Source organism: Cheilinus undulatus, linkage group 1 (assembly GCF_018320785.1).
Source record: "Cheilinus undulatus linkage group 1, ASM1832078v1, whole genome shotgun sequence".
NCBI lineage: Eukaryota > Metazoa > Chordata > Actinopteri > Labriformes > Labridae > Cheilinus > Cheilinus undulatus.
Window position 1 is genome coordinate 24,006,969 of NC_054865.1, and position 19,831 is coordinate 24,026,799.

At 38.1% G+C, this 19,831-nt stretch overlaps 1 protein-coding gene across 1 annotated transcript; it reads left to right on the forward strand.

The window, feature by feature from the left end:
• The first annotated feature begins 581 nt into the window (after window positions 1-581).
• On the forward strand, window positions 582-19,603 carry kctd3 (potassium channel tetramerization domain containing 3). Its single transcript, XM_041790312.1, has 19 exons — window positions 582-1,003; window positions 1,406-1,459; window positions 3,492-3,537; window positions 4,084-4,157; window positions 4,252-4,310; window positions 5,836-5,916; window positions 6,721-6,864; window positions 8,362-8,452; window positions 10,308-10,498; window positions 10,968-11,083; window positions 11,308-11,395; window positions 11,705-11,821; window positions 11,911-12,081; window positions 12,248-12,403; window positions 12,671-12,767; window positions 12,897-13,090; window positions 13,167-13,305; window positions 13,547-13,669; window positions 15,515-19,603. Exons 1-19 carry the CDS (start codon window positions 930-932, stop codon window positions 16,074-16,076), a joined length of 2,577 nt encoding a protein of 858 aa, XP_041646246.1. The 5' UTR covers window positions 582-929; the 3' UTR covers window positions 16,077-19,603.
• The last annotated feature ends 228 nt before the right edge of the window (window positions 19,604-19,831 follow it).

The following is a 19,831-nucleotide window of genomic DNA, read 5'->3' on the forward strand; positions in this document are numbered from 1 at the left end:
AGTAGCAGGATAGGTTATGCTATGCTAGCGAACTAACGTCGAAGCTGAGTCTAATGTGGTAGCGTCAAGCTGCAAAAACGTGCGTTTGTTTTACTTATCACAGCAAACGGCGTAACAGGGAAAAAAAAGTTTTTTCTGGGCTTTTGTAAATTATTATCTAAACTATCACCATAGCCCAAGTTGAAAGGGGGTTAAAACAATTCTACCAAAGATACTCAATCTTTTTTTTTTTTTTTTGTCATATTAACGGTGCTGTTTTCTTTTTGTAACCTTAAACCATGCGCACCTCTGACGGCGAGTAGCGCAAATACCAGTCAAGATAGTTCACAACCATAGCAGTAACGCTTATAAGGCATAGAACTATGGTACCCTAGCGACTGACATAAACTGAATACAAAGCGCACAAAAACTTCATATTGTTAGACCCAAAAATCGAATACAATTAGAATATATATTACATAATGTTTTACACGACTCGAAAATTTAAACAGTTCAACGGAGGACGTTAACTCAGTGAAAACGGAAGTTGTCAACAGTGAATGCTCTTTCCTCGGTTGTAGACAGTTTGTACAGCTGTTTCTCTTTGCTTATTTTCTGCGCAAGATGTTATCCACGATTTGGTTACATGCAGGGTCGTGATGCAAACAAGACCGCATGAAAATAATGAAACTATTGTGTAGGTTTCTTTTGGATAAAAAGACCCCTGTCTCTCTCCGCCTACAATGCGGAGACCTGGCGATACTGACGCCGTCCCCATAGGTCGTGTGTAGCGGATATTTTATGGATGGTGGGACGAGGGAGAGGTTGTGAGGCTGGAGTGTCGGGACATCGGCTGAGCTGGGGAGAAGAGGAGCGTTAGCAAGCTAGCTTTTGAGACTGTAACAGCTATAACGGAACGGTGGCTTCTGGACAGCGGCTTGGACATCATCATGGCTACAAATGGTAACAACAACCCAACGCCTGGGATGGGAGACATCATACAGCTGAACGTCGGTGGGACGAGGTGAGCTCCGTCAACGGGACAGCTCGATGGTCATTGGGAAATTTGAGCTTGTCTTCGTCAGTGTTTGATGATAACACAGTGTAGAAGCAGACATGGACGTAGCTGAAGTCAATACATGATTAGCTGTTGTGAAGGTTACTTCATCATCTTTTCTCAGCCTGTCTTTTCCTCCTCAAACACACGTAAACAAATACTGGGGTGTCTTGAACATTGTGGACCTTTAGCTCTATTCACCTTTATTAACACATTTTTATTGATGCATTTTTGACTAAGGTAGTTCCAGGATTGGCATGTCTCTTGTTTTACTTACCTTACATGACTGTTTTCATCTTCAGATGCATAGTGACCTTACATTTTATAGCACACATTGATATTAATATGCTATTTTTCTCCATACTGTAGGTTCAGTACCTCCAGACAGACTCTGATGTGGATCCCAGACTCTTTCTTCTCAAGGTTTGTTAAACGTTGTCCTGATGTAAAAGCTGATTTTGAGTTATCTGAACTATGTGCAATTGTTATTTCTATTTCTTGCCTACAAGGTCAGCTGTTGTGCTATCACAAGAAAGTCATTTATGTTGCATTGTGATATGCTGGGTTTTCTATAATTATCCAGTAATTAATTGGTTAATTAACCATTAATACAATAGGGAAATGTGGACCTAGAATTTAATCTCTCTGACTGACCAGATGTGCATATTGCAAAGCAGGAGTTCTTTAAACCACCTCATGTAACAGGCAATTTAATAGCGGGCAAAGCTTGTGCTGTATCTAACAGAAACAGGTCAAAGAAACAAGGGCATGCTATGGTGCAGCCCTGTAAAACAAAACTCTTATTACATAATTCATGTTAAGTAGGAATGTTACATTATCCTGTCTGTCTTGCTTCATATGTCTGGTGTTCTGGTGATGGAAAATGTCTAGGGGTTACAACTACAGTCAGCCACAACTGGAATAAGGTGGAAAACAAGTTCTTTTGCTTGAGATTTGATAGAATAGACTTGGCTTTTCCTCATCCAGTGTTTGATGTGAACACTTATAATCATTCTTTGTATTCAGATTATTATAATTTTTTTAATTATGAGTTATGTTTTATGGGCGTGTTTTTACACATTTCAAATGGCATTTTAGATGTTCCTCCAAGCCCAGAGGAACCTTCTTTACAGTCTATGAGGGGAACCCACAGTTAAAGAAGCACAGCTGATTGGGGCTGGGCAAATACCAAAGTCATAAAAAACTCAAACACTGCACTGAGCTCAAACTTTGACAACAGCTGACTAACTAATGCTAAAATGTCTGTCTTTAAGTCTGCCAGCACACCTGTCTGCCACCAGCTGTCTGCAGTGTGCAGTCAGGGTAAAATATCCATCATACGTATGGGAAACATTAAACCATAGGAATCCACAATCACACCAGTGTGATGTGATCATTTGATATTTTTGTCATGTGATAGCATGCAAACAAAGCCACATGTTGCATTGCAACCACTTTTTGTGGAAAGTGTGATTTTTGAGATCTTTTTAGTTTTTACATGATGTCAATAAGTCAGTTAGAACAGGAAATTCAATCATTTGAATATGATATAAGAATTATTATTTTTATTACTTTTTTTTTTTTTACACCGTCCATACTGTACCAGGCTAGCACTGGTATTTTTTCATCACTGCAGCTGTTTTTTTTTCTTTTAAGGAAAAAAAACTCCTTATAGTTTTATACTAACTGCTAATCACTGATTGTGTAAAAGTGCAGTCCATGAAATTTAATTCCCCTTGTAATTGTGTTCATAAAATATTGCACATGAGGACAGTTTAAAATGAAAAAAAAAATGCATATGTATATGATCACGTTTTTATGCATTTATCTTGATTTGGGCTCACTTGTACTTCTTTTTATGTTTAATTTGCTTTGCTTTTGAGTTCTTCACAACAATCTTTTAAACTAATGCATTGTTTAGTGGACAAAAACACCAGTAGATACATACGTTAACTCTGTAAAAATATTGATGTTTAGCTTTTTATATGTAATTTTACTATGTTTATCTGTAAGTTTACAACATTTTCTACATTTCTAACTCTTGAAATGACATCTTTATCTTATTTTGATAAACTTTTATAAAACAATTTTTAAAAATCAGGCTTTTGATTTTTTTTTTGGTGTGCTCTTTGTAGGTCTTATATATAATACAGTAAGTTAAAGTTAAAAATAATTTTTATTTCATAATGTTGAGATTGTGCTGAAAAATGCTACCAAACATGAGCATGATTTTTTTCTAGGTAGTTTATATTGTTAAATGGAACACATTGACTAAACAGCAAGAATAACTTGAGAACTTTTAGGGTTCATCTCTAGCTTGATGCTCTTTCTTTTTTGTGTGATCACTCCAGGTTGTGGTAACACTGCTGCTAAGTGGAAACTGAGAAGTGCTTGTGTTAACTGGAGCTCTCTGTTTGTGTGTCTGTGTTTGTCTATGTATCTCTATGTGTTCCAGTTTGCTGAGTGGAAGGATATCCACTCTTCGGGATGAAACTGGAGCTGTGAGTATGACCTTTGTTGTTTCTTTAATTAAAAACAAGCACACTGTCTGCAAACATTATCCAGTCATGCAGCATCTGAATATCGTCTAAGAGCTTCATGTGGATGTGATATGACATCTGCTTTGGTTTTGCAGCATCTTAATGAAATATGACATTTGGCATTAAAATTAAATAAGTATGATCAGCAGCATTTAAGATGAGGCATTAAACCATGACACCATAATAAATCCTGTGGTACAACCCACAGTCAATGTTTCATTATGACATCCATCTATTTGCCTATTGAAAGATGATGTGCTGTTCATTTACCATGTGGATAACATTTCTTTAAATTATTAATCATGTCTATACTGAGGGGTGTTTTGTATTGATTTACACTTAATATTTTTTCTATTCTGAAAACAAACTTTAGCTGGAATATGGGTTCTATGACACATATCTAACTTTGTAATTGAAAATAAATGTGGAATTTGAGTTGTAACCAAAACTTTTCACTTTTAGTTCTGCATTTGCATCACCATGTGTCGTCTATTGTTTCATCCTCAGATATTCATCGACAGGGACCCGACAGCTTTTGCACCAATTTTGAATTTTCTCAGAACCAAAGAGTTAGACCTAAGGTGAGCAGTCACAACTCCATACAAAGTATTCTTGAATGGTGATCTCAGGAAAACAAGAGATGAAGACGCTTCATATTCACGTTTTTCTCTTTAGGGGTGTCAACATCAGTGTCCTGCGACATGAGGCAGAGTTTTACGGGATAACTCCTTTAGGTGAGATTTCTGAGAACTGATTTGAGCATTATTATTTAGCATAAATGTTGATACCAGTAGATTTGGAGTGTAGTAGTCTGGTAATTGATTGCCTCAATCCAAGGAGCTGACACTTTTTGGTCAGCACTAGGGATGCACGACTTTGTTGGCATGATATTGGTATTGGCAGATATTAGATAAGAACATTTCAATATTAGTGTTGGCTAATATGAACAGTTTTGCCAGGTCAGCAGCAACATCAACATCCTTGCTGTACGAGATAAAAACATGGCTAAACTGAGTAAAGAGACGATACAGCGTCTACAGCAGCTGTTCCAGTGTGGCAAGTTTATCCCTCGATGGGGATTCATCCCCACCAGACTGTACATCGGATTCAAAGGAGGTAGCAGATCCAAAGTCTTAGGTTTACTTTGGGGCTAAGGACTGTCTCCACACATTCTGTCCATTCCTGACCTCTTTATCCAGGACCGAGCAACCTACAGGTGATTGGATATCAAGGATGTGGACATTATTTTTCACTTTGCACTACAAAAATCCCAATAAACAATATCTGTGAAGTAATGAGAGGATGTTACCTGCTGCCATCACATGCAGCCATTTACAGAGAGTTTGGGCCACATGGACAAAAGAAAATTGAATTAACTTTCTGGAATCAAGACTTCTCTCATGAAATAATGTCAGACACTTCCTGTTTTTTTTCTTTTGTTTGTATTTTGGAATGATGTTTGCTTAGATCCTCAATGAGTGATTTAGAAAACTTTTTTTTTTTTTTTTTCAGATATTTATGGCTGATACATCAGCTTCTACCAGCTACCACACTGTTTACTTCCCCTCTCCTCTTTCAGCTCCTCTTGAGTGAGCCTCTCTTGCAAAGAAAATACTTGGCATTCTAGACAATAAAAAAGCTGATTATATATCATTATTGGTATTAGCTAAAATGAGTTGGAATTATTGGCATATCAGATCTTTGCAAAAATTCCAATATCAAGCATCCCTAGTCAGCACTCACTGTGTGTCTGTAACTGCAGCAGGTTGTGCACATTAAAAAAGTGTAAAGGTGTTTTGAGTCCAGTTTAAACAGTGTTAAATACTTCTATTGAGGAAATATTGTCATGCAAATACCAAATCTTTAGGTGATGACAAAGGCCTGAGACTAATTACTGTTGGTTCTCTAAACTCAGAGGTTGTTATACTTCCTGTTTCAGAGTTTCTAACTTCCCTGCTTTGTCTCTACTTGAATGGGAAAGTTACTCTTGTGAAACTAATGATTCGCTTCAGGTCTTAGTATGTTAAGCAGTTAATCTGTTAAGTTCAATATGAATTCTAAATTACAGCTCAAAGACAAGATCTACTCTTTGGTGTGTGGTAAAAGCAAAATAATAAAGAGAGTAATAAAAAAGGTTAAATTATTCTTATATCATTTTATAAGTTCTAGTTTGATTTGAATAATAACTGTCATGTAATTCTTTTCATCACAGGTTCATTAGTTTTTTTGTATGTCTTACCTCTGTGTATGTGTGTGCAGTGCGGCGTCTGCTGCTGTGTGAGGAACTAGACCGCTCATCGTGTGGCAGCGTTCTCTTCCACGGTTACCTGCCGCCTCCAGGTAAGGACATTGAACTGTGGCTCAGAAAATGAATGGAAAAACTGAAAGCTGCTTTATTGTGAAAATAATAATTCAATCAGGAGAGACTTCTATAAGTTTAACAATGATGTATTTACAAGTTTGGAAATGTTTGGCAATATTTGGAATTGTGAAATGTCTTTGGTGTATAGACTCCATTATGATGTCTTTATGAACTTGAAGGGGTAGTGAGGTGGGCAGCAGGATAGGATACCCCCCATGGAGTCTAGACACTGGTGGTGGTGATGGAAGGAGCAGGATAAGATTAGTATGAGACTACTGAGGAGTACATTTCAGAGGAGCTTGACCTAGACGCTGATGAGATGATTGGAATTTGTGTTGAAGGGATGCAGGATGCATGGAGGAGCTTGACCTGGACACCGATGAGATGTAATGTGGTGACTGGGGAGGAGGAAGGTTGCGGTGATCAAACTGAAATGACTGACTGACTGTGAAGGAAAGAGAACAGATTTTAAAATATGACAGCTGCAAGATGATTGGATTGAGAGAAGTCATGGCTTAAAGGGATTGGCTCAAAGCTTAAGTGAGTAGACGGCCATTGATGAATACTAGATCAGGAACAGGCGCGGGAAAAGGGGGGGCATGTGAGTAAGTGGTTACTAATGAATGAAAGGGTGAATTGAAATAGAACAGTCTTTTTGCTTGAACTTACCCTAAGCTCTATTTAATCAGTGTTTAGAAACATTTTCATTACAGTAGTGACAGAAAAAAAAATAATCTGCAGAAGTGTGTAGTTTATAACCTCAGCACGTCTTTCCCTGACAGCGATCCCTGCTCACAAGTCAAGCCCTACTCTAGTGGCCTCGTCTGATGAGCGCCCAGGTCCCAGTGGAGCCGAAGGCTTCAACCGTGTTGGTCCACCTCCTCACCCTTCCCTCTCACCTCCAACAGATGACAATAACAAGCTGGGTGAGTAAACTGGAGCGACCTTAAAGAGTGTGTCTTAATGTGAAAGAAATAAAATCCGTAGATTTTGTATTTATACATTTTTTTTGGCAAATGTCTATCTCTGTAAAATGTTATCCCAGCTTTAAAAAGCAAACTACAGATGTTTTTATGTATTTGTTTATATTTATCTAACCAGGAAAATCTCTCTGAGATTAAGAATCTTATTCACAGAATGTCCTGATCAAGACGGACAGCAGCACAATTAACAAAGACATAGACACAGGAAAAAAAACAAGAGTGGTTACAATCACAGACCAACCAAATCCTGAGTCACAGAGCAGAAAGTCATCATTCAAAACAACTACAACCTGATGCATCTTCCTCCAATGCCTTTAGTCCACCTTTAAAAAGATTTAAAGAGACCAGCTTCTCCTGTAGCAGACTCCAGGCTGCAGGAGCAGCATACCTAAACTTCTTTAACCCATTTCAAGACAGACTGGGAACAGAGAGCATAAGTAAATTTTGCAACTGAGTCACAGACTGAAGACTGTAACTTCTAGCACTTTTCACATGAATGAAATCACACAAGTATGATGGAAGCAAATCAAGTATGGTCTTGTGAATAAGGTTATGCCAGTGATTTATGTGTGGTCAAAGAAGGCCAACCAACTCAATCATACAAAATGTAATGATGAGACAAGGACATAAGATCTGTTATTAACCTCAGTGCCCCATAGTAAGCAGTATCCAAAGATTTAAAGCATTGAGAAGATGCATGCACATACAGAGCATCACCGTAATCAATCAGAAGTGGCAGAAACAAGTATTTTTATTGCATCAAAAGACAAAAAGATGTATTTCTGAAATAAAACCAGGCTGTGATTTTAACTTCTTTACAAGTTCTCTACAACCTCAATATGAAGCTTCAAAAACAAAGATTTATCAGTCAAAAACCCAAGATATTTATCACATCACCTTAAGATGAGTAATATAAGGAAGGTTAAGCTCCCTATTCTTAGCAAAACAAAGACTTTTATGCTGGCAGAGACATGTCGCAGGATGTTGTGTCCACCGTGAGTGTGTGCAGGCTGTGTAGCACTTGCTTTTTTGCATGTTCGTATGTGTCACATCTATATGTCTGTAATAATAAGACAGATTATTATAAGCACTCTAAATAGGATTATGTATTTCAGTGAGTGTGATTCTAATGTGACCTGACATATCCTTTAGCTAACAGCACAGTCTGAGGTAGCCTAGTTTCACACCAGCCTGCTCTTTGTTGAGGATGACATCAGAGAGGCTAGTGAGCTGAGTAAACAAAGAGTGTGTGTTCTGGACTCGTATAGAGGAATTACACATCTGATTCCTGCTGGCTTCTTTTCATTGCTGCATCCATTTGAATTTTATTATGTGTGGTACTAGAAACAATAATGTAAATCTAGTCTGACTGCAAGGCGTTGGTAGCAGTGTGCTTATTATTTGCATTTTTTCTGCATGTGTCTGTTTATATTTTTCTAGGCCCAGTGGTTGACCCAAGGAAGGTGCTGATCATAGCTGGACACCACAATTGGATTGTAGCAGCCTATGCACACTTTGTTATCTGCTACAGGTAATAAACCATGCTGGTTAAAACATTTTCCTTCAACTCTTTGGTTCATAAGGCGTGAATTTAAATTATTAATGGTGGTAAGGTGGAATTACAGTAGTATCTGCTGTGTCTCACATTTCTCATTTCAAGTTCCTCTTTTGGCACCAGTTCAAAAGCTTTTATCTCTGGTTCATTCTTGTTCAGTGCAAATTAGCTACATCTGGTTTATGTGTTCAAATGGTTGATAAAGATGAAAAATAATTGAAGTTGATCCTTGGCATTGAAATGCTGTAACAATGTACAGTGCCTATAAAAAGTATTCATCCCCTTGGATGTTTCACCCTTATATTGATTTTATAAATCAATCTTGGTCAATATCATTTGACTTTTTTGACAAAAAAACTCTTCAATGTCAAAGTGAAAAAGATTCATACAAAGTAACTTAACTGTAATATATTATATGTACTGTAAAATAAAGAATGCATAAATATTCACCCCCCCCACAAATCATTATTTAGTAGAAGCATCTTTGGCTGCAATCAAAGTCTGTGTGGATAGGTCTCAATCAGGCTTGCACATCTGGACACTGAAATTTTACTCCATTCTTCTTCGCAAAACTGCTCAAGCTCTGTCAAGTTGCACAGAGGTTGAGCGTGAACAGCCCTTTTCAAGTCCAGCCACAACTTCTCCATTGGATTGAGGTCTGGGCCTTTACTCGGTCACGCCAGAACATTCACCTTATTGTCTTTAAGCCATTTCTTTGCAGCTTTTGCTGTATGCCTCAGGTCATTATCTCACTGGAAATAAATCTTCTCCCAATATGTCATTCTCTTGCAGACTGAGTAAGATTGTCCTCCAGGATTTTTCTATATGTTGCCACATTCGTTTTACCCTTTACCCTTACGAGCCTTCCAGGGCTGGCTGCAGAGAAGCATACCCACAGCATGATGCTGCCACCACCATGCTTCACAGTGGGGATGGTGTGTTTGTGTTGATATGCACTTTTTAGTGTCTGCCAAAAAATGTGTTTTATCTGATGGCTGAAAAGTACCATTTTGGTCTCATCAGACTAAAGAACCTTCTTCCACCTGATCATGGAGTCTCCCACATGCCTTTTGGCAAACTCTAATCGAGATTTTGTATGAGTTTTCTTCTCTTTGCCGGTCTATCATAAAGCTTTGACTGGTGAAGAACCCAGGCAACAGTTGCCGTATGCAGAGTCTCTCTCATCTCAGTTTATGAGGACAGCGCGATCTAGGAAGAATCATGTGCCATGTTCCTTCCATTGAGCTCCAGGGGATGTTCAGTTCCTTGGGACATTTTTGTATCCATCCCCTGACTTATACTTTTTTTAACCTTTTCTCTGAATTGCTTGGAGTGTTCTTTTTCCTTCATGGTGTAATGGTATCCAAGAATACAGAGTAACCAGTGACTGGTCCTTCCAGACACAGGTGTGTTCATACTACAGTCACACAAAACACACCTCTTTAGACAAGCTTTTAATCTGTGACTCTGATCTTCCTTTGTTTCTGTTTTGCTTGTGTTGACTTTGTCTGTTTTTATGGTGTTTATGTGATTTTATCTTTTTCTGCTTGGTACAGTGTCTTTGAGTTTTATGAAAAGTGCTATATAAATAAAATGTATTATTATTATTATTATTATTATTTTTACAATCAATTGAGACACATCCACTGCACTCAGGTGATCCTCATTTCTCATCACTAATTGTGAAACTACTAGCACCACTTGGCTGGACCTCTGTTGAATTTGGTCAGTCACTTTAAAGGGGGTGAATATTTATGCAGTCACTTATTTTACATTACATATTTTTATTTAATTAATCAATGCTTGTCGGTGCATGTGTTTTGCTCTACAGGATAAAGGAATCTTCTGGATGGCAGCAGGTATTTTCTTCTCCCTACCTTGACTGGACCATTGAACGCATCGCACTCAATGCCAAGGTGGTGGGCGGCCCGCATGGAGACAAGGACAAGATGGTGGCTGCCGCATCTGAAAGCAGCATCATCCTCTGGAGCATCCAAGATGGAGGCAGCGGCAATGAGATAGGTAAACAGAGAGATGCTGTATGCTTGTCTTGTTTGTTTACAGTTGTTCCTCGTGAACCGACCTGACTCTGAGCAGTGTTGTGCAGCCATGAAAATTCCTTTATATTCTGTGGGGATATCATATAATATGTATGTTCAGTACTGCACCAACCCAAAAGATCCCACCAGAATAGGCATTTAATTTAATTTATATTCACCCACTACTGTCAATATGTTGTAATTTTAGCTGTATGCAACATTAACAGAGAAACATGATTGATAAAAGATGCATTCAAATGTAGTAATGAATTCTTGTAAAAAGACCGCCCACATTGGCATCACGTTTTCAATAGTTCTCTTAAACCCCCAAACTAAATTGAAACAGTAAGACATCAGGTATTTTTTTTTTAGCGTGACCACTATTTGTGACTCCTGCATTCTGACACTCAGACTTCACTCCTCACTACCTCCTCTGTCTCCTAACACCCCAGGTGTGTTCAGTCTTGGCGTACCTGTAGATGATCTCTTCTTCATTGGAAACCAGCTAGTGGCTACAAGCCACACGGGAAAGGTTGGGGTGTGGAATGCTGTCACACAACACTGGCAGGTAGAAAAAAGTGTGTTTACAAGTGTGTGTGAGACTGTGTAGTTGAGGACAGGTTGAACATGTTTGTATTTAACTGTTCTGCTTAGTAGGGTAAGATTTAATCAAGATATGGGGGTCTCATTGAGTGTTCCAGCAACATTTACTATCTTTTTTTCCAGCAAATGTGTGCCAACAATACAGAGTTTGCAGAGATGTGAATTAATTGGGGGTTCATCTTTATGTAGGTTCAAGATGTGGTTCCTATTACCAGTTGTGACACAGCAGGATCCTTCCTTCTACTAGGCTGCAACAATGGCTCCATCTACTACATAGGTACACACCTTTTACATAGACTGAAGTTGTTAAGATGTTCATTACTTTATTACTTTTCTATTTCATGAGTTTGCAGTTGAAACATTCTCCATTATTTTAATGATCAACAGTAGCCTAAAACTGCCAAAGATTTAAAAAGAAACTCAGTGGCTAGCTTCAAGTGGGATAAAGTAAGAGGCTACGATTTATGGTTAAAAGTTATTTCACTTTTTATGACCTGTCACTTCTGGTCATATATGACAACGTCAGTCTCAAAGGGTTTAAGGGATTTCATTCTGATACAAAAACATTTTTTCTTTTCTTTTTTAGACATGCAAAAGTTTCCTCTAAGGATGAAGGATAATGACCTTCTGGTGACAGAACTTTATCATGACCCTTCAAATGATGCCATCACCGCCCTGTCCGTCTACCTCACACCTAAAACCAGTCAGTGAACCACCACTATTACTTTTCTCCTTAAAAAGATTGTGTTCCTACCTTTATATATTCATTCATTTGTCTCTGTCTGCTCCCAGGTGTGAGTGGAAACTGGATAGAAATAGCCTATGGGACCAGCAGTGGTGCAGTTAGAGTCATTGTGCAGCACCCAGAGACAGTGGGATCAGGGCCACAGCTCTTTCAGACATTCACTGTCCACAGGAGCCCGGTGACAAAGATTATGCTGTCTGAGAAACATCTGGTGTCAGGTGAGGAGGGGGTAATGGATTTTAGACCTGTAGTGGGTTGTAAAGGAGGAACAAAGATAAGCTCCTGGTACAATTATGCTCTGTGCTTTTTGTTCCTTTTTTTTGCACATGTGTATCTTTGTAAATAAAATTGCACATGGTTGTATTTGTTTTCTGTGCATGTCAGTGTGTGCAGACAACAACCACGTTCGAACGTGGACAGTGACCAGGTTCAGAGGGATGATCTCCACCCAGCCTGGCTCCACTCCTCTGGCTTCCTTCAAAATCTTGTCCTTGGAGGAGACAGAAAGCCACGGGAGCTATTGCTCTGGAAACGATATAGGTAAGAGAGTTAAGAAGAGGAAATGGATAAAATAGGCAGAACGGGTTGTTTTATTAGTAAGGTGGATAATGTTTGAATCTTTGTTATTTGAAGCGCTACACTAAATTCAGGCTTTTTAAAGGCCAGCTTACTGGTCTTTGTTAATAACTTGATCAAATAGCTCATGTAAAAGTCAATCAGTTAATCAAATGTTGTTGTTTAGAAAGCTCTTCTTAGACAAAATAAGTCGATCAAAGTGTTTATTCAGAGACTGTTTTCTACTCCCAGGTCCGTTTGGAGAGAGAGATGATCAGCAGGTTTTCATACAGAAGGTGATCCCCATTACCAATAAACTGTTTGTAAGGCTGTCATCTACAGGAAAGAGGTGAAATATTTTCCCTCTATTTTTGTCTTTTACCCTCAACTTGATCTTACTTTGTCTCTTCTTGTCAGAATCTGTGAGGGTGGAACTTTGTTTTTGTTTGTAAGCGCTGGTTTGATGTGTGTTTTTCAGGATCTGTGAGGTGCAGTCAGTGGATGGCACCACCATCTCCTGCTTCATGGTACGGGAGTGTGAGGGCTCCAGCAGGATGGGATCCCGTCCTCGGCGCTATTTATTCACGGGGCATGGAAACGGCAGCATCCAAATGTGGGACCTGACTACAGCAATGGACACAGCCAACAAAGGAGAGGAGAGAAAGAGAGAGGGTGAGCAGAGTGACAGACAGTTGGAGGAAAGAGAGATGGAAGTACATGTGATTTGAAGCTTTTCTTGTGTTTGAAGATGTAGGCGGGCCAACAGAGGAGGAGCTGCTGCAGCTGTTGGACCAGTGTGACCTGAGCACCTCCCGCTGTGCTACACCAAATATCAGCCCCGCCCCCTCTGTGCTGCACCACACACGCCTCAGAGAGTCCTGCTCAAGGTGACAAAAAGAAACTTGACACTCTTTCCACACTGACACCAAACACAGATAAAAATAAGGAACTAGTGAACTATGGCCAACGCTTAACCTTCCTAAACTAGCCAGCACAAAATCATCTATGCATGAAAACACCTAATAAGACACACTGTCTGCCACCTCATCCAAACACATCACAACTCTATGAAGAGGTTTTCATCAGCTAATGAAGTGTTTAACTTTGTCTCTCTTTCACTGTCTTCAGTCTGCAGTTACAGGCCCAGGAGCCGATCCCTGAGAGCCAGCCTACTTATGGAGCAGTGAGACCGTACAGAGAGAGCCCCCTGCTGGCCAGGGCTCGAAGAACTGAGTCCTTCAACAGCTACAGGTGAAATAATACTACAAATACCACTGACAGTATTTTTCAGTCCAAGAGCTAAAGATGTGCCAAGTAAAAAGGGAAGTCACAGTGCTGACTTCTGCCTGAGGAAGTCATTTTTTTTCTTCAATTTTGTGTACTTATGAATATTATAAAAAAAAGTTGTGTAACAGGATGAATCATCATTAACCTCCTAAGACCCTACATGAACATATGGGGACATTACATTTTGGCTTTTCTACAACATAGCAGTAATTTTTGCCATAAGATTTTTCAGATAAAAGTCCAGAATGTCCATTGAAGTTTAAGTAATTTGCTGGAAATGTTGGGAGAATATGCTGAAACATCGTCATGAATTTTAATTAGAAATTTTACTGAATATGTTTGGATATGATTAGGAATTTGCTGGGAATTTTCAAGTGTTTTCATGGAAATTTGGGGAGATGTTTTATGCATTTCAGAGAGTTTAATTGGAAGTGTTTTTGGGGAAATTTGCTTAGAATTTAGTTTTTTTCATTTTCATTGGACCTTGGGAAATGTATTCAGATGTTTAGGGGATTTATTTGGAAATTTTCAGGCAATTTCATGTAAATTTAAGAAATGAATTGTAATTTGGAGGAATTTGTGATGATGGGATGTTGAGTCATTTTCATGGAATTTATGAGCATATATTTGTAAATTTTTTTTTTTGGAATATAGTAAGACATTTTAGGGGGATTCGCTTGAAAATTTTAAGGTATTTTTTGTGATTTTGTGGTCAACAAATGATTGTAATATTTAGGCTTAATGAAAAAGTTTGAAACATTTGGGTAATAATTGAAAACATTTTGGGGCATTTTTTAATGGTTTACCTTTAAACATATGGTTCGATATTTTCGAATGAATTTTAGTCAATTTCTTTGAAATCTTAGGGAATTTGTGTTGATTTTGGAATGGAAAATGTCCCAAGAAATCCACGTGGAAATTTTTTTTCATGCTTTGGCTTAACAAGTCCTTGTGGTTCATCTGTGGACATTCGAGGACATCTTTTTTGTAAATTCCTGTCCTGACTAGTCTAACTTATCAGGTCTTAATCATCCCAAATAAGTGGGAGAAACTAAATGCCTTCCAAACAAAAGCCCAGCTCTCAGGCAGTTAAACAAAAAGCCTAGTGATGGTCTGAGGCTTTAACACAGTAATGTAAATCTGCAAAGATTTATAAAAAATGTTTGTCTGTTGCAAACGTGTTTGAACATTTGAAACATTTTTGTTTTTTTGTTTTTGTTTTTTTTTTTAAGGTGAACACAACAAATATAGCTTCATTTGGTTTTTGAATTGTGTTGGTAGAAAAATTTTAAATAGATCTAAAAATCCTAAACTAGTCAATCTAATACAAAGAAAATTAAACCAATACCATGAGTGGTCTGTGATCTGGGTAACATTTTATGGTTGAGTCGACAATTTTGTACCTTATCTAAAGCTTTTTCATTTTTTTTTTCCATTCTCTGCTTTGGTTGTCGTAATATCAGATCATAAAACTTCAATACTATTCAAGTAAGAATCAAATCAAGAAGTAAAGTCAAAGCAAAAACATAAATCTTGAAATGAAAAAAAAAATCTTGAATACTTTTGATTATAATTGATTATTGAAATACCATGTTATTTTTAAGTGTGTGGTATCAAAAATGTCAACGTATCAACAAATTTGTGAACCTTGTATTCTATCCTTTACTTTTTTTTTCTAATTGTACCGTTTTATAACAGAATTTAGTAAATAGTAGGGAGCAAGGTATATTATAAGGAACACTAGTAAAAGTCTCTTGGATAATCTATGATAATAATGGGCATATGTCTTAAAAATTAATCTATCTATAGAGACTTCCAGAACTTCAGCCTGAGCCGAGGTGTCCTGGACTCACAGAGCTCCGGCCAGCCTCCTGACGCTCGCCGCTCCCTCTGTGATTTTGGGTCGGAGGACAGCGAGAGGAGATCCTCAGCAATGGAGCTCTGGGCCAGTCGAACAGCAAGCTCCAGCTCTGCTACGTCTATCGGGGGTTTGACGTCTGCTGGTGTCAGCGGGATGAAGGCAGAGGGTGGTCAAGAGTCTCCACGACAACCACCAGACAGCCCTATTCCTGGGGGTGACGTTAGACGAAAGGTGGTCCTCCAGTCAGAAGACGGGGAGAGTATCGGATCAGGGGGAGATGGGGGGAAGGTAGAGGGAGGTGTGAAGAAGAGAGGAGTGCTAGAAGGAGGCTTTCTAAGGAAGAGGGCTCCCCCAGTGCCTCATCTCTCCTCCCTGCCCTCTGGATCTGATGGAGGAGGCAGTGACTCATCCTCAAATGCCTCCCCTTCCCCTACCAAACTCTCCTCCTCCACTTCCCCCCGACACAGGAAGTTGGCCCCTGAGCTCTCCAATCAGGACAGCAGCCTGTGATGATTCACTGTGAACCCCTACCCTCTTGTACTCAAATCAGAGGGATCATCTTATAGGGGGAGCTGATCAGAGGAATACTGCAGGACTTTTCATCCACTCTAACAAAGTTTTTAATACTTCATAGTATAACTGGATCAAGGACCTTCACATTGGGACACCACATGGTTGAGTTTTTTTTACTCAGTTTGCTTCCTGCACTAAAAAATCTGTGGAACTTATGCATGGTGTTGTACATTTGACTTTATATTTTGCCATGAAGCATGAGCTTACAGAATGCTATCTCAGCTGGGGCAGGAGTGCTTTCATTTGAAAGATTTCTTGTTCTTTCATACTTTAAAACAATCTGCTGGTTAGAACTGGAGATCATATTTTTAAGACTACGTCCACACTGCAGGTCTAGTTACCTAAATTTGACTTTCTTTGCTCAGCTGTAGCTCAATCAGATTTTTTATGATCAATACAAGTCATACAGAATCCAACCTTTTCAAACTGGATTTGGGCCATTTTATGTAAAGCAGGTTCAACATGAAACAGAAAGTGGAGCTTACTTCAGTGGCTTTTTTGGGTTTACATCCAAATACATTGTGCTGCGTGCAGCAACCTTGTTGTTTTTTTCACATAAAGATTAGATCACAACTGTGTCCTGCTTACATGAGAATCTGATTCAGGCCACATTTAAAAATTAATGTCAACAGACCCTCAGCAATAAATCCTAGTGGAGCTGCAGTGTGAACATAGTCGTAGTTTGCTCTTGGAGTTGGTTTCAGGTCTTCTTCATATACAGCAGACATATCATAGTTTAAGATCATATCTACAGTCCTTTGCTCAGTCTGATTTTCCCCTTGCTCTAATGTCGATGTCTTAACTAACATATAGTAAAAGTGGGAACATGCAAAAACCCGTTAGACCACATTTTGTTGCGGGCATATTGTTGCTGCATGTTCAGTTGAAGTTGACTGCAAGGCCAACATGTGCAAACTCAATCATTTACTTGTTATTCAAAATTATTCTAAGGGAAAAAACAACACAGCGCAGGTGATTAGAGTTGAGAGTTTAAACACCATCTAAAGCAGTGGTTCTCAACTGGTCTAGCCTCAGGACCCAACTTCACCTTTTTATTACATTTAGAGTGTTAATTTAATCCAAACTCTGAGTAATTTTATTATAACTCCACTTAAATGAATTCTGCCTTCAGTTTCAGCACATATTTATTTGCTGTTGTTTTTACAGTTGTGGAAAAATCATCATCACTGAAATATTCTGTCAACATCTGTTTAAAACTTAAAAGCAGTTACTTTTTATTTTGTTAGATTTTTGTTGATCACACTAATCATTGACTTTTTCAGCTCCTCAAGAATTTGTCAGATATTTAGACTCCTTTGACAAAATTCATGATCATATCAAGTGTCTGGAAATATGTGCAATACAAATTTCTACTTTAACTCACCTAAACATGTTACTAAAGCCAGAACTTTGGCAGCTAGTTGAATCTAAATGCTGCAGCTAGAGACACGCTGGTAAATGATGAAGCTTTGACACGTAAGGCCATCAAGCAGTCCAGTTATATTTCTGTTCCAGTTTGCAGTAAGTCCTGTGTTTGACAGCTTAGGATACAATGGAGTTTAAGATACAAGGAAACCTCAAGTTACAACATGATAGCATCAAGGATGCCAAATATGATTTCTGTTCTGCACAGGAGCTGACCAGTTGCATTATTACCTAACTTAAGTAGCAGGAAAGTCTCCTTTAAAAACTGGAAACTCAAATGTTTTCCATGGCAGAAATTTGGACTCTTCATAGCTGAAAAAGCTTTGATGCAGCAGTTCCTCTACATATCAGAAAAAGTGTGATCAGTCAGCAGTTCTGTACAATATGATCACATTGAACCTAGTTGGCAAATGTCTGCTTTGGAAAAGGTCCAGCATAACTCAGCAGTCTGAGGCATTATCATAACCGTTTAGGTAATTCTGAAACAAATGAACCTGAAGTCTGTGGTTTGAGCAGAAATAATTACTTTTGTTTCTTTGAACAGGGAGAAGCAGGCCTAGAGAAACCATTGTTAAAATCTGTGGTTGTGCCTCAGAAAGATTACATAAAGGAATACTTACAGTGCGTTTATTTTATTACTATTTTTTATTTACAGTTTACAAGGACCTACACTACATCACTTTACTCTGAAGCTTATTTTAATGTATAGTTTAGGTTTTGGATGACTGTTGCAGTGCCTTATTTAACTTGTGTGACAGTTATCAGCTTGTTTTTGTGTTTTTATCTAAAAAAGGATTCTGACCAAAGGTGTGTGAAGGCTGAGCTCAGTGTGGAGCCACGTTATGGACCTGTATGCTCTGATGAGGTTTTGACTCCAGGCCTAACTGACTTTTTACTGGTGGTTGCCTCAATTGATTGGCATTACGTAGAAATCAGACTCCTGTACATGGTAATAATAGTGACTAAGTTTTAAATTGGAACATCGATTATTCCCTCCCAAACTAGGAGGATGTTTATCTTTAGCCTGTTCCTTTTTTGTTTGAGTTAAACCCTCTTAACTTCCTGGCATATGATACTAGAATATGAGCATATATTAAACATGAAAAGCACCTTTGTTATGATGAAATAATGATGGCATTGACGACAGCTGAAAGTAAGAAGCACCATACTTGGTTAACAGGATGATATTGCTTCACTTGTGATTCTCTGTGAGATCTTCACTAGCTGTAAGGGAAAAGTAATAAAGCCAGAAATGCTCTAAATCTACGGTACTTTTATAACCATTTTTTAACACAGAAAAATAACATTTAAAAAGACATATACAGAATTAATTTCCTTTAAACTATAATTTGCCAAATGCAGCAGCCTTATAACCTCACTTTTAGATGTTTTAGCTCCACTGCTTTTAATTTCAGCATTACCAGATGAACAGATCTGTACAAAGATGTACATTCTTTCCCACATATTTTCTGTGTGTAATGTAAACATACATAAAACAAAATCCAAATGAGGATGCATTGATGTGTGTGATGATGTTGAACCTTACACTGTTGTTCATTACATATTGTTGATAATCATATATCGACTATATTTACATGACCATGCTATCGGACCTAATTGCATTTGCACTTGCACTATCAAGACTAATATTAAAGTAACTTGCTAGTATTTATTTTCTATAAAAATATGAAGTTTAAAGTGTATTCAGCACATAACTGTTTAACTGTCCGTATCTGTTGTTCCTCACTTTCTCTGTGGCTATGTTTACAATATATTACAGCCAGATGTTAGTGAGCTAATACAAATACATATCTGTTTGTTTGAACTGCCCTGGGCATCAGTGTTCTACATAGTGTGTGTACGCTGCATTATGCTGTCATATTATTTACGATGCCTGTAATATGGAGTCATGATCAAATACAGTTTTGATTCTTCATGTTGTTTACATTACAGATGTGTTCATTAAACTCTAAAAAAACCTGACAAGAACTCTCTGAAGAGTTGAGCTGACCATTATGAAATAAATGTGTTATCATTCATTCAGTTTTTGAATTTTTTTTATGTATAAATTGCTACCTTTACTCCAGCTTTCTAGGTACTTTTCTTCAATGACTAATAATAATAATAATAATAATGATAATAATAACAATAACTATAATAATAATTAATTAATTGATTAATTAATTAATTAAAAAGAAGCCTAGTGATGGCCTTCATGGTTTGATAACCTTTTTTCTAAGTTCAAAAATGCTCTTCACCAAGTCATG